The sequence below is a fragment of the Lactuca sativa genome, chromosome 3, assembly GCF_002870075.4.
Source record: "Lactuca sativa cultivar Salinas chromosome 3, Lsat_Salinas_v11, whole genome shotgun sequence".
In the NCBI taxonomy this organism is placed as follows: Eukaryota; Viridiplantae; Streptophyta; class Magnoliopsida; order Asterales; family Asteraceae; genus Lactuca; species Lactuca sativa.
Window position 1 is genome coordinate 50071146 of NC_056625.2, and position 14902 is coordinate 50086047.

The 14902-nt window shown below is 32.8% G+C and overlaps 2 protein-coding genes across 3 annotated transcripts; both read left to right on the forward strand.

Moving 5' to 3' along the window:
• The first annotated feature begins 914 nt into the window (after positions 1 to 914).
• Positions 915 to 6549, forward strand: LOC111884375 (serine/threonine-protein phosphatase 5). 2 transcript variants are annotated; one of them, XM_023880683.3, is made up of 12 exons: positions 915 to 1153; positions 1252 to 1421; positions 1503 to 1574; positions 3113 to 3263; positions 4213 to 4434; positions 4714 to 4822; positions 4910 to 5175; positions 5272 to 5520; positions 5597 to 5722; positions 5794 to 5894; positions 5973 to 6047; positions 6141 to 6549. In XM_023880683.3, exons 1-12 carry the CDS (start codon positions 1075 to 1077, stop codon positions 6198 to 6200), a joined length of 1680 nt encoding a protein of 559 aa, XP_023736451.1. In that variant the 5' UTR covers positions 915 to 1074; the 3' UTR covers positions 6201 to 6549. The 2 variants fall into 2 exon arrangements, with proteins under 2 accessions (XP_023736451.1, XP_023736452.1); XM_023880684.3 differs by lacking the exon at positions 4213 to 4434 and having other exon boundaries at positions 917 to 1153.
• Positions 6550 to 9127: 2578 nt separating this feature from the next.
• Positions 9128 to 10762, forward strand: LOC111884474 (receptor like protein 29). Its single transcript, XM_023880802.2, has one exon. The coding sequence runs from the start codon at positions 9327 to 9329 to the stop codon at positions 10698 to 10700; it is 1374 nt and encodes a 457-aa protein (XP_023736570.1). The 5' UTR covers positions 9128 to 9326; the 3' UTR covers positions 10701 to 10762.
• The last annotated feature ends 4140 nt before the right edge of the window (positions 10763 to 14902 follow it).

Consider the following 14902-nt stretch of genomic DNA (forward strand, 5'->3'; position numbering starts at 1 on the left):
CTCGGGAACCAGGCGTTAAGAGCATTATGTAGGGATGAGCGTGGGACGAAACCGGTACTGAACGGTACCGTTCCCGATTTCTCGAATACTGAATTTGATCAAAAGTCAATTCTGAGTACCGTACCGAATTAACATTACCGGTACCGGTTTTCGGTACTAGTAACGATTTCGATGGTACCAAATATCGAATTCGTGATTTTAGAGTACTGAGTACTGTCCTATATTTTTAAATTCGGTACGGTTTCGTTTCTAGTATGAGATTGAGGTTCGGTACAAATTGTTTATCCCTAACATTATGTTGGAAAAACACATTGCAAAAGTAAGAAACCAACCACATTTTGTATTTAAAAACATGAGAAATCAAGATTATATCGAGAATAAAACAACAATTCACAAAACAATAATATATTCTAGAATTGTATATGCTACCACGAAGTTCATGTTAAGAGTTTAGTAAGGAATTCAATAAATGAATGAATATTTGTTGCGATGTCATTTTTTTACAATATTTAAAAGGTTAATTCTAGAGGTATCCTAATTGTTTTTTTGTACCCTGTGTGAGTGGTGTGATCTAAAAGCTTAGGGGGTGTTTGGCTTGTCTTTTGAGAACCTAAAAGTTTTTTTTGAAAAAGATAAAATGCAAAAGAAGTTTGATAAAAGCATTTTAAAAGCAACATTTGGATTTTTGATATAAGGTAAAAATGACTTTTTGGAAAAATCAGAAAATGCTGACATTTTCTAACTTTTGCCAAAAGACTTTTGACCCCAAAAAAACCACATGATTATTTTGTAATGTTAGTTGAAAATATGGTCATTTTAGTAGCTCTTTTTAAAAATAGGGCGCGTATATGTAATGATTAATATTAGAAGGGCATGAAGTAAAATATGTCTATGAATGAATGATATGAAAGAGGCGCCGGAACCATTTAGGGTAAAGCCGTGCAACGACAATCTCTCTTCTCGGTGACTACCATCCAAACGAAAGTATCGAAGGCGAAAGGGAACAGTTGGCATGCAATCTCTGTACCCTTTCTTGTAACTCGATAGTAAATCCAGTTTTTCGTCTGTTCTATTATGCCCACTATGGCTACTGAAAAATCAAGCGTTTCATTGGCTGAAGAAATCAAAATCCAAGCTAATGAAGCTTTTAAAGGTAATCTATAAGTTCCTTTCTCTTCAATCGAACCGTTAATTTAACCGTATTACATGAAGTTATATGTGTACTCATATATGTGTAATGGGTTTTGACAGCCAATAAGTTTTCTCAAGCAATTGATTTGTATACACAAGCAATCGAGATAAACGGTGAAAATGCTGTATATTGGGCGAATCGAGCTTTGGCTCACACTAAGTTAGAGGAGTATGGTAGCGCAATCCAGGATGCATCCAAGGCTGTTGAGATTGACCCCAAGTATTCTAAGGCATGTTGATTTGTTTTGGTTTTTAACTACAAAGCTATAGCTGTATACTTTGAATCGTTGATGACACCTTTATAAATTTAGGGTTATTACCGGCGAGGTGCTGCATATCTTGCAATGGGAAAGTTTAAAGATGCACTCAAAGATTTTCAACAGGTTTGTGTTACTTTTGACTCATTTGATTAACATGGAGAACGATTCGTTTTTATCTGTTAGATTAAACTTGGTAGATGTAAAACATATGTCTATGAATTTCTCTGCAAGCATGTGTGTGGTGTGTTTAACACTTCTATGAATGAGATACATTGGTTCCACTTGAAGTTGAGAGATTTTTAACTGCATGATGTATAGAGACATCAGTTTGTCACTGATGTTATAGGAAACGATAGGATGTTTGCACTGAGTATATGGTCATGCCTTTCTTGGTCAATGTACATATTGAGGGCACTTGTACTTCACTCTTTTATCGACTTTCCTGTTAGGGTTTTCTGTAGTTGAGTTACAGAGATACAATTCTCATGATTGATTATAGATGGTTTATTGATAAAGAGTTTTTGTCAAAACATTTTCTTAATTCTTATTCAGTGTGTGTCTGGATGATAATTTTAAAGCACTTTTTATCAAAAAAACGTTATATAAAATGCTGAAGGAGTAGTTTTAGTGAGACAACAGGAGTCTATGTATCTGTTTCCAATTTGAGCGGATCAAAAGGTCCATACATACAAATTTAAATCAGCAAGCATGTAAGAAACAAACATTACTAAACTGCATAACAAATTAACAACTGTGTTCTTGTTTTAAGTGAACCATTTGAAATTCTTGATATGGTTGATATCTGTAATACCCCAAATCCAAAGCACACCCAAAAAATTCTCTTAGAAACAGTGAAAGCTTTACAAAGCATTACTAAAAGATTTACTTCAGTCTCTAAAGGAACCTGCCAAAGATTTCAAGGTATGAGCCACAGCTGCTATATGACATCTAATAAAGATAAAAATGTTAAAAAAGAGACTTCTATGGCTTCTATGGTCATCCCACTAATTCCAAATCATTATCCCTTATTCCAATTATACTTTTCTTTATCACATTGGCTATATCAGCAAGTTCATTACATCAATATTATTAATATCTGATTAATAGAGTTAACCCATAGATGACGACAAAGCAAAATATTTGTTGATAAAAATGATGTTATAGATTCATTCATATGTCAATTTCCAATATTTCTTAAAACTAAAATTGATGCAAGAAAGATACACCACCAACATCTTCAATATTGATATTCATGTTAGTTCTTTATCAAAAGATGTGTGGTCCCTCTCCCTCCCAACTTGCATTTCATAATTTATCAAATATATGTAGACCTACAACATAAAGCGCCACCTTTACACTTTCTATTTTTTGCAATACCCTTAATGCTTCATTTATGCACTATGAGAAGTCAAAAACCTAGAGGATGTGGGGGCAGTCTTGTCTAGACTTTCAGCAATGATTTGGTCTCTTGACTATTTAGTTTATAACAGAAGAAGTGCTTTCATTTGTGTGCAATATAGTTTTAGACCCCCCTAAACTTTTTTCAGTTAAATCTTAATGGTGTTTTTGTGCTCAAGTTTATGCAAATATCTTGTACCCATGTATTCTATGCAGAAACAATTGTCAACTGAAAACTAACAATTGTGTATATATGAAACCAGGTAAAGAGAATATCTCCAAATGATCCAGATGCTTCAAAGAAATTGAAGGAATGTGAGAAAGCTGTTATGAAGCTCAAGTTTGAAGAAGCAATCTCTGTACCTACTTCAGAACAACACTCAGTAGCTGAATCTATCGACTACCGAACCATAGGTAGCATTCTTCTTATTTATTTTCTATTTTTACTCAGCTTCTTTCAAAGTTATGTTATTTTCTGCAAAAGGGGGTTAAGTGGATGCAATTTCTGGTAGAATGTTGCATGTTTTTTGAGACCTGAAAATATAAGTTGTTGTTAGCTACTTACAAATGTGAAGTGATAATGGTTGGAAAAAGGTGATTATTGCTTGTTATGAAGTTGATTAGTTGTTGCTAATGTAGCAATTTGTCATCAATAACAAACCTTGTTAGGTTTTAAACAATGGTTAATGGTATAACTTAAACACACTAACATAAAAATAAGAAACCCTAACTTAAGTTGTCTTTACACACTAATGTAGCAGTTTGTCATCAGCCTCCTCCCACCAAAGACACCACCTTCCACCGCCAGTGTGCCTCTTCCGCAACCCACCGGGAACATTCAAGTGTGCCACATAAGATGCTATGTGGACATAGTGTCATCAGATTTTGCTTATATGGATCCCACACATGCATAAAAACTTAGTTATAATGGTAAATACAAAACATAAAGCTAAGTGGCAAACTCGTCCCTTTAAATAGGTCAAAAGGGTAAAATAGTAACACTCTAATGGTCAAATGTAACAATTTTATAATAAAAAAAATGGTATGAGAGTGAGAGTGAGAGCCCACATCAAGTGGGGTCAACTGCCTCCTTTCTCCATAACCTAATTCCACCCTTGTTTGGAAACAGAGAAGCCACCTTCAACTCCAACTATCTTTTCTTTTTCTTTCACAAAAAGCTTCAGTGTTACAAGATTCAGAATCCCATCTGTTTGGTGACTTTTTCTCCAAGAAATGGTCTTGTCACTAGGAAAAAGTAAAAAAAGTTGTAGGAATTTGTAGTCTAATAAATAATAATAATAGTCGTTGTGTGAAACATTAAATTAATGCTTATGCATTTTAATAGTTATTTTGATCATTTTAGGCACGGGCACAGGCTCATCATATCATAGCTCTCAGGTTACTGCTGCAGCAGTAGCACTAGTGGCTGTAGTGATGCTGGTGGTGGGGCCCATTGCAGCCACTGTGGTGGCATTTTCAACAATCACAACTTTTTTGGTGGTCAAATTCAACAACTCTGGTTGGACTTGGTGGGAGGATGGCTCCACTCCTGGTTTCTTAACCAAGAGTCAAGTACTCAACATAGGTTTGAACTTAGTAAGGAAGGATCATAAAAAAAAAAAAAAAAATTAAAACTTAAAAATTAATCACATATAAACAACCCCATGAAAGATTCAAATCTTAGAATATAATAAGACTGATGATTAGTATGCACTTGTGTTTTATGACTTTTATCTTTTCTTCCTTCCCAATTCCCATCATCCAAATAAAAGCTTCTGTGTTATGCTTGGATTAAAATATGCGCCTTAAATTTTTGTTTATTTTTATAATAATGAGGTTGTTTTATTTTATTTGTGAAATGTAGATGTGGAGCCACAGTATACTGGAGCAAGAATAGATGGAGATGTGGTGACTTTAGATTTTGTGAAGAAAATGATGGATGACTTCAAGAATCAGAAATGCTTACACAAACGGTATGTATGTTATGTTGAGAAACTTGTAATTATTTTATTTTATTTGTTATGATGACACTCTATTGTTTGTGACGGTTGTGTTGGTAGGTATGCCTTCCAGATTGTTCTACAAACGAGGGAAATCCTAATGGCATTACCTTCTCTTGTTGACATAAATGTTCCAAATGAAAAACACTTCACTGTTTGTGGTGATGTTCATGGTCAATTCTTTGACCTTATCAACATCTTTGAGCTCAATGGCCTCCCTTCAGACGAAAATCCTTATCTCTTCAATGGTGACTTTGTTGACCGTGGCTCCTTCTCTTTAGAAGTTATTCTCACACTGTTTGCCTTCAAGTGTATGTCTCCATCAGGTAATGTCTATTTACCATTCTGCCCTTCCTGGGTGTTTCGACATTCAACATATATATATATATATATATTGATATTATTCTACTTGATTTGTTCAGCCATACATCTTGCTAGAGGAAACCATGAGAGCAAAAGCATGAACAAGATTTATGGGTTTGAGGGAGAGGTTAGGTCAAAACTGAGTGATAAATTTGTGGAGCTTTTTGCTGAGGTTTTCTGTTATTTACCATTAGCCCATGTTATAAATCACAAAATATTTGTGGTTCATGGGGGTCTCTTTAGTACTGATGGTGTCAAGCTCTCTGACATTAGAGCTATTGATCGCTTCTGTGAGCCTCCAGAGGAAGGTAATGTGTACTGGATTATTACCTACTTACCCTTTTCATCTTATATTTTTTGTTAATAAAATTATCTTTTTTTTAGGGTTGATGTGTGAGATATTATGGAGTGATCCACAACCTAACCCTGGTAGAGGACCAAGCAAACGTGGTGTAGGTCTCTCTTTTGGTGGAGATGTAACAAAAAGGTTCTTGAAGGATAATAATCTAGGTAATATTTATATATGTATATATTTTTTTATTAAATAATTGCACAAATGGGTTTATTTGTTTATTTTTCAGATTTGGTTGTGCGATCTCATGAGGTGAAAGATGAAGGGTACGAAGTTGAACATGATGGAAAACTCATCACTGTTTTCTCTGCTCCAAACTATTGTGACCAGGTAATAATCCAGTTTCATCTTTTTAAATATAATAATTTCTTTTTTTGTAAAATTCAATAATTTTATTGGTGTTTGCAGATGGGAAACAAGGGTGCTTTTATTCGATTTGAGGCCCCCACCATGGAGCCCAAGATTGTCACATTTTCAGCTGTGGTTAGTCTTTTTTACCCTTTTTCCTGACACAAATTCTTCTTTATTTTATTCAGGGGTATTTTTGTAATATCATATATTTATTTCAAAATTCAGCCACATCCTGATGTGAAGCCAATGGCATATGCAAGCAATTTCCTGCGCATGTTCTCTTAAGGATGGTTTTTGATTGGTGAAGATGATGGATGAAGTGAAATGCTTTCTCTAATCTACAATTGCACATATTGCATGAAACTTCTGGGACACGTGCTGTTTTTGTTTTTTTTTTCCTCCCTCTTTTTGTTAATTTTACGTGTTTCCATTTATAGTTAAATGTAATGGAAAATCAGGGTTGCATGAATTAAGATTAAGGACGTTTTGTATAATGTGTTTCTGTTTGTTTTAACCCTGTATTTATTATCATTTTCTTAGAAACTTTGGTTTTTTTATCCTTTCTTTTTTAAACTTCAAGACACCAATTAAATTGTGTAGAACAATAAAGAACTTATGCTTACTTCCTTTGTCATTGGAATGTTAGAATTTGAAGCACTCAAGGTTATGCGAGGTTTTAAAATTCTAGATTAGTGAAATAATGTCTAGATATTGTATATGTTCTTGGATTAATGATTGTGCTTTTGATAATAGTTTGAACTTCTACGTTAATTTGCTAATTCAGTTTATGAAGTTTTCAACTCTATTTTTATAAATTATGAGCTTAAAAGCTTGCAATGAGCTTCAGCGGAGTTTTAGCTTTGAATTTTATATGATTAATGGTTATAATCCATTTACACGTCAAGTTATATATTAAACCAAGTTTAAATAATCAATTAGAATCACATATAATGCTCTTGAATCATCAACCGAAGTTAATATCTGGATTGGAAACTAATATAACATCTAATAAGATGTTAATAAGTGTTTAAAGCATGTATTTTAATGTTAGATAATCATACTAATTCATTAAGGAATAAAAGGAATGAAGCGAGTATTGGTTTGGACATGTTTTAAAAGCTTAAAATTGCTTAAACTTTGATGCTTGGACTTGATTATGGACGTGGAATCTAGTTATCATGATGTATGATTTTGCGTACAACATTGTTTTGATTGCAGAGACTAGGATTGAATTGAATGCTTGGTTGGATACACGGATATCTTTGATCGTAGAAAATGGGCTTAGAATCAACACAATTAATAGTGATTATTAATGGTGCAGTTTTAATGTGCAACAAAATAGCAAAATGGTTGAAGTGTGTATAAGTGAGCAAGTCCTACAACCAAAGGAGAGCTCCAAGTAACCATGGTCTATAATTCATAAGGATGTGGGTGTTGAGAATAATGTCACCCACCTTATTAAGGTGAGATAGATTAAGTGGACAATGGCCATTAGAGTATGCGTGTGAAATGAAGGTACCATTAAAACTTAAATAAAAAAAAATATATAAGGTAGTTGTAAGGACTAAGGACATCTATGTTGGTTGACTAAGAAGTAGCATGGGAGGAAGATGTGGGGCGTCTTTGACATAGAGCTTTTGGAAGCGTTTGGGAGCTTTTAGCTTTTAATAAAACGCTCTAGTTTAAACAAAAAACTTCGTTTGACAATACGAACATTTAGCTTTTAGTTTTAACAAAACGCTCCGATTCTAAAAGCTACTTCATGTAGCGTTTAACAAAACGCTCCTGAGCTTTTGAAATCAATTTCCATAATTACCCTTAAAAATATATTTATATATATATATATATATATATATATATATATATATATATATATTTATTTTTAATCAATTGTCCTTTTATGTAATTTTATATATTTCAAAAGCTTCCAGTTACTTTTGCCAAACATTCATATAACAAATAAAAGTTACAGCTTACCGCTACCAGCTACCTGCTACCCGCTACCCGCTTCAAGCTAACAACTACTTTTGCCAAACACGCCCGTGATAGCAAAAATGTGGTTGTTGTTGTGGATTTGTACTTATAATCTTATAAGTTTGTTTTTTGTTTCTCCATCAAACCGGGTCCTTGGACTAAGCCCACTACATTATTCTCCAACTAGCCTCTCCTAGTGTTTTATATATATATATATATATATATATATATATATATATATATATATATATATATATATATATATATATATATATTAACAATTCTTTTCTTTGATTAAGTCTAAATAGTAACATGAACAAAATTAATCTATTTGAAATGTTGAATTCGCCAGAAGCATATGCACAAAGTTAATTTTTTTACTAAAAAAACATACTTCGGAATTTACACTAATTCATATTTCATAGAGGTAAGTAGAGTCACCAACTCATTAATTGAATATAATATATCGCTCAACATTTAAATAGACGTCGTGGAAAGTTGACTAGGCTACGACATAAGAACTAACGGGAGGTTGGGACGGTATTCATCCCGTGGTCACATCGTTTTTAGGGTGAGCCCTCTAAAATGGAAGTGAAGAGGAGTCGAACCCTCATCATATACGAAAACAAGCATGCCTAGGTAACTCTTTAAGCCATATAAGCCATATGAACTATGTAAATAATGCGATTATTTTGTATCAAATGATATATATTTAGATATTAAATATATATAAATTGGTTAAAAGTAGGACCTTATTTTTCTCGGTCCTGTCCGGATGCAAACTTTGCGCACCTTAGGGACAACCTTGTTAAAAAATATTGTAAATGTTTTAATTTTTTAGAAAATACAAATGTAGTTTTTTGAAAATATAAGTGTAGAAGGTGGAACCATGAAAATAAAAGAAAGTTATGCTAATTTAGTAGAATATAATGCATAATACTTTTATTGGAAATATCAAACTTTCACGAAAAATATTAACAATTTAAATAACATGAGAAGAAAAGTATAATGAATTAGGAATGGACTAAAGATGGATTGGGGATACCCCCCTTATAAAAGGGAAGGGATTCATCATTCAATTCCCTGTAGATCGAGGAGACTCGGGGCTCATCCCCTGCCCGTACAAGCGATCATATGTATTCTTGAGGGGAGGTTTTAACTTTTAAGAGAAAATTGAATAAATAGATTGTGTAATAATTATGTGGCAAGTGGCAACTATTAAAGTTAGTTTTGTAGAGTCGTATGTATTAGAGAAATACTTGTATAGAACCATTCACGGGACTCGAGGACATACCATTGTTTGATACTTTGATCACTTGATGTGATATCCCACACGACAACCAAACTTCAAGTTTTTTGTGATTCAAAAAACCAACTTATTACCAAACCCCATAAAAAGACACTCATTCACACACACTCACTCTCTCTTCCCCAATCATGCTTATTATTCTCCTATTCCTCCTCCTGTTAACATGCCACCCCCGTCATGTCACCACCACCAACCACCTGCAACCACAAGATACCATGGATCCATCGGAGCTACAAACCCTCTACAGTATAATGGAAACACTCTCTCTCGACCAAAAATGGAGACTCAACTATCCAAACCCATGTAAACCTTCCACTTCTTGGGTTGGAATTGAATGCAAACGAGGTGTTACAGACTCTCATCTTCATGTCACAAGACTTGATTTTGGTACCTCTCCAAACCCTACCTGCAAGAACACTGCTACCTTTCCTTCACAGATCTTTCAGCTTCCTTACCTTCAGTCTGTATTCTTCTTTCAGTGTTTCACCAAAACCAAAACAACACTTTCTGTGTCAAACAGCAGAACTGCAAGTCCTGGACCTTCTTCCCTGCAGCAGCTAAGTCTTAGATCAAATCCTAGTCTTGTTGGCTCTATACCTTCTCAGCTCTTCTCTCATTTATCTTCACTTCAGATTCTTACCATATCACAAACCAGAATCTCCGGCAGGATCCCGCCGGAGATCTCGCAGTTGAGCTCGCTTGTTCATCTTGACTTGAGTTATAACCAGCTCGCTGGGTCTATACCTGTCGAACTGTGCAAGCTCAGGAACCTAGTGGGACTTGATCTGAGCTATAACTCGCTCACGGGTCCAGTCCCCAACGCAATTGGGCAACTGGGTATGCTTCAAAAACTAGACTTTAGCTCGAATTTACTCACTGGAAGTGTTCCGAACAGCGTTGAGAAACTGACTTCTTTGGTGTTCATGGCACTGAGCAACAATGGATTTCATGGGAAACCGCCGGTTGGATTAGCGAATTTGAAGGGATTGGAGTATTTGATCATGGAAAACAACCCAATGTCTACCGAACTTCCGATGGAGTTCGGCCATCTCCCTAAGCTACAAGAGCTCAGACTTGCCGACTCCGGCTACTCCGGCGAAATTCCGGCCATCTTTTCACAGTTATCGAATCTAACCACATTGTCGTTACAAAACAACCGATTAACCGGAAATATCCCGCTGGGTTTAGGGAACCTTTCACATATTTATCACCTGAATTTGAGCAAGAACTGGTTGAGTGGAGAGATTCCCTTTGATTCTGGTTTCTTGAAGAGACTAGGGAAGAATTTGGATTTAAGTGGGAATGGGCAGTTGTGTTTGAATCCGTTGCAAGCATATGATTCTGTGAAGCTTGGAGTTGATGTGTGTGATAGAAGCAATGCACGTGTAGGTAATAGCAGTTCTAGGATTCAGCCATTGAAGAAATCTGAAGGTCGAGTCGTTGAATTTAGTAGGCCAGCTTTATTCTTTATGTTTCTTGGTTTGGGTTGTGCTGGAATTTGAACATTCATGTTTCCTTATATTTTGTATCGAGTAATCCATTTTATGCATTATTTATCTTTGAATTTTGTTGTGATTAAATTTTGGCACTATCATTTAAATTTTGGAAAGAGTAAATTCCAGTTTTACTCGTTGTGGTTTGGTCATTCGTGTTTTCACTCTAATTTTTAAAAAATTTAATAAGATGGCATCATATATATATATATATATATATATATATATATATATATATATATATATATATATATATATATATATATATATATATATATATATATATATATATATATATATATATATATAGGTTCAGGTTCATTTGAGACCATTATAATTTTGTGAGACCGTGAGACCAAATCTAAAAATAATTTTAAAATGCAAAATAAATGGAAAAATCCAAAAATTCTTTTTTTAAATATTATTTTCGGAACATGAATTAACTAAAAAAAATATAAAAAAAATATAAAAAAAATAAAAATAAAATAAAAAAAAAATCCGTTTTTTTTTTGAAAAATACGTGAAATATTCTAAATAGAATATTTCACTGACATATTCTAAAAAATAATTTTAAAATGCAAAATAAATGGAAAAATCTAAAAATTCTTTTTTTAAATATTATTTTCGGAACTTGAATTAACTAAAAAAAATAAAAAAAAAATTAAAAAAAATTCTATTTTTTTTGAAAAATACGTGAAATATTCTAAATAGAATATTACACTGTACATATTCTAAAAATAATTTTAAAATGCAAAATAAATGGAAAAATCAAAAAATTCTTTTTTTAAATATTATTTTCGGAACATGAATTAACTAAAAAAAAATAAAAAAAAATAAAAAAAAATAAACAAATGCGTCTCACGGTCTCACAAAATATAAGTAGTCTCAAATGAACCTAACCCTATATATATATATATATATATATATATATATATATATATATATATATATATATATATATATATATATATATATATATAATTGTTTAATTCTTTTATATTTTGCCAATTATATTTATTTTATTTTTTAATATTTTTTATGATTTATATTTTTTTAATTTTTTTTATATTTTGTTCGTTTATATTTTTTTTGAATAATTTTTCAAGTTTTTTTTGTTCGAATATATATTTACTGTTTTTTTTTTTTTTTTTTTTTTTTTTTTTTTTATAGATTTTTGTGAGGTTTTTTATAAATATTTTTTGTATAAAAGTATAAATTTTTTTGTTAAATGTAAATATGATTAAAACATATTAGGTATAAAATTATTTATTTTTAATAAGGTTATTGTATAGGCTAACCGAAATTTGAAACGAGCCTCAATGGCTTCGAGTTCAATTTTGTTTGGTTTTAGAATTTTTTTTCATTTTATTATGAATGGAAAATTCTAATAAAAAATCCTATAAGTCAAACACACGTGTCAATGTTTTCGAGTTTATTTCTAGATTTTTTTTTTAATTTTCGAATTATATGATTTCCAATTAACCATTATATAACTTGAAACCTATTTTTAAATTTCAGTTAGCCTATGAGATAATCTTATTAAAAAAATAATTTTATATAATCTATGTCAGTAATATTCATACTTAACGGACATTTTTATATTTAAAAAAATATAAACAAACAAAACGTCAAAAAAATGTATTCAAACACCATGTCAAAAAAACTAGAAAAAATTATTCAAAAAAAAAAAAGATCGAAACATATAAACGAACAAAATGTAAATAAAATTATATAATATATTCAAAAAAATGTCAAATAAAATCTAAATAATAAAAAATATAATTAAATAAAATAAAATGTAAGCAAAAAATAAAAAGAAAAATTAAACAATAATATATATAAGTTCAAATAAAAACAGTAAATAGTATGAAAACGTAAAAACACAATTTTTATGTTATTATTCTGTTATGAATGTTTTATATGTGTGTTGTTGAAGTAATTCAATATGAATAATAATGTTTGATTATTCATATATTTATTAGAATGTTATTATTCTATTATAAATCTATATATGTGCATTTTTGTAGTAAATTCTAGTTTTAGTTTTAACATATGACTATTTATTTATTCATTACTGAATAATGACATATAACTGTGGATACAAAATTCATTGCAGAATAATAACATAAAAATAGTATTTTTATGTTCACACCAGTGACAGATCTAGTTGCTAGCCAGGGGTAACCCGTGCTACCCCTCAAGTTTGTCTGGGAATAGAAAAACATTTGATATTGCCGTGGTGCTAGTACTACATTACAGAGGTGCTAATCCTTAGACATTGTATAGGAAGATGATTAGAAGAAGAATTAGACCAGTATGTGTTCCTAACCTACCCTATCCTCAAAATTATGATTATTAAGATTCCCCCACTCGTTTTTTACTTAGATTCCAAATGGGTTTCCATAATGTAGTTTTTTTTTTCATAATCGATCCAATCTACAACCGTTAATAAGTTTTAATTCATTTGGGTATTCCTTATTGTTGGAAATTAGTAAGTGTTATGGGTCATCTCATGATGCCTTTCAAGTGTTTGATGTTATGCCTAAAAGCCATATCGTAACATACTGGGTTTCTTTGATCACGGTTTACATTAACTGTTAGGTGCTAAGGGTTATTCCTTATATGTGTAGCTAGTTACTCTCATTGACTGATGGAACCCAAAAGATTGACTTATGAAAGACGCATAAACTTGTTTTGTTTTATTTCCCATTGACCCCCAAAAAAGTTAACTTATGGTATCTTGTTTTAACATATATCATTAGTGATAAGTTTATCTAAACTTAGAAAAATGATAAGTAGCACTAGTATACCCCATTTGTTTTTATTTATTAGTGGATTTATCTTAGGGGAAGATATAAAAAAATTACATGCTTTTGTGTTTCTGATGGTACAAGATTATGTAAATCAGTAATAGTTGTAGTTTGGGCTACTGGACTCTATTGATATAAGGTGGACGAAAATCTATGGGAAGCCTATAGAGTTTTCATCCAAGGCCTATCATGTGAGGGTCTGGGGATTGCTTAGGGCCTAAGTAAGGGAATTAGGGTTTCTAGTTGAAAACCCTAGCAGCCTCAACTATAAAAGGAACCCTCCAGCCTTCAGTTTTCGACCACTGCTTCCTTAGAAGAAACCCTAGCCGATTTCTGCCTCCCTTTCTCCTCATTGTTTGCTTGTGGTGTTTGTGACTCCATTAGAGGTGTAACACTTGAGGCACTAAGCTCTTGAAGGTCAATATCAAGCAATCAACAAGAAAGGTATTCTTCTTACCTTAATATGATTAGATTTCGATTTTATATCTTAGAATTAGGGTTCTTGCTTTGGGAAATTAATTTGCATGTATAACTTGAGAAAAACCTAGATCCAAAGCAAATAGGGTTGCATGTGAACCATAGGAATGTTGTAATGCTCAAAACCCATCAGAGTTGACTCGGTTGGGTTGACTTAGTTGACTTAGTGGGTTGACCGGTTGACTTTGACTTTGACTTTGACCAAGTTTGACCTAGAGGGTATTTTGATGGAATTGGTCAGTTGGTGGAAATAGGTATCGGTTAGAGAGCTGAGATTCGGAGTCGGACCTCATCGGTTCTGTTTAGTTTGCGAGGTGAGTTTTCCTCACTGTACTTTTGGGTCAAAGGAACCAAGTTCAGCCCCTTTGGATTGTTATCCTAGTTTATTGCATGCTTGTATGTTGTAGTGATCCATTAGATCTGTATCCTCGTATATAGGATGATGTAATGCTTATTGATCTGTTAGATCTATATGACTGTCTGTATATGCGAGCTAGGGTTTGATATGGTGTATATTGATATGTGATGGTATGTTGAGTTGAGGCGGTCCTGCTATGTGCTTAAGGCCAAGAGACCCAGGGCGTCCTGGATAGACTACATGCTAGTAGGGCGTGCCAGTGAGGCCGAAGGCCCATATAATTTTCCAGATAGACTGAAGGCCCAATGAGGTGTACCAGTCATGGTGAAGGCTCTGTGAGCGTACCATATAGACTATAGGCCGGTGGGGCATTCCAGTCCGATTGAAGGCTCTATATACATGTTGTTTACTGCTATTATTATTGATTATGTGTTGTGTTGGTATTTTGGGGGAAACTCACTAAGCTTTGGGCTTACTGTTTTGGGTTATGTTTTATGTACCTCAGATGATTGCGGGAATGCGAAGGCGTGATCATGCACCTCCTCGTGTTTTGATTTATGATTTTT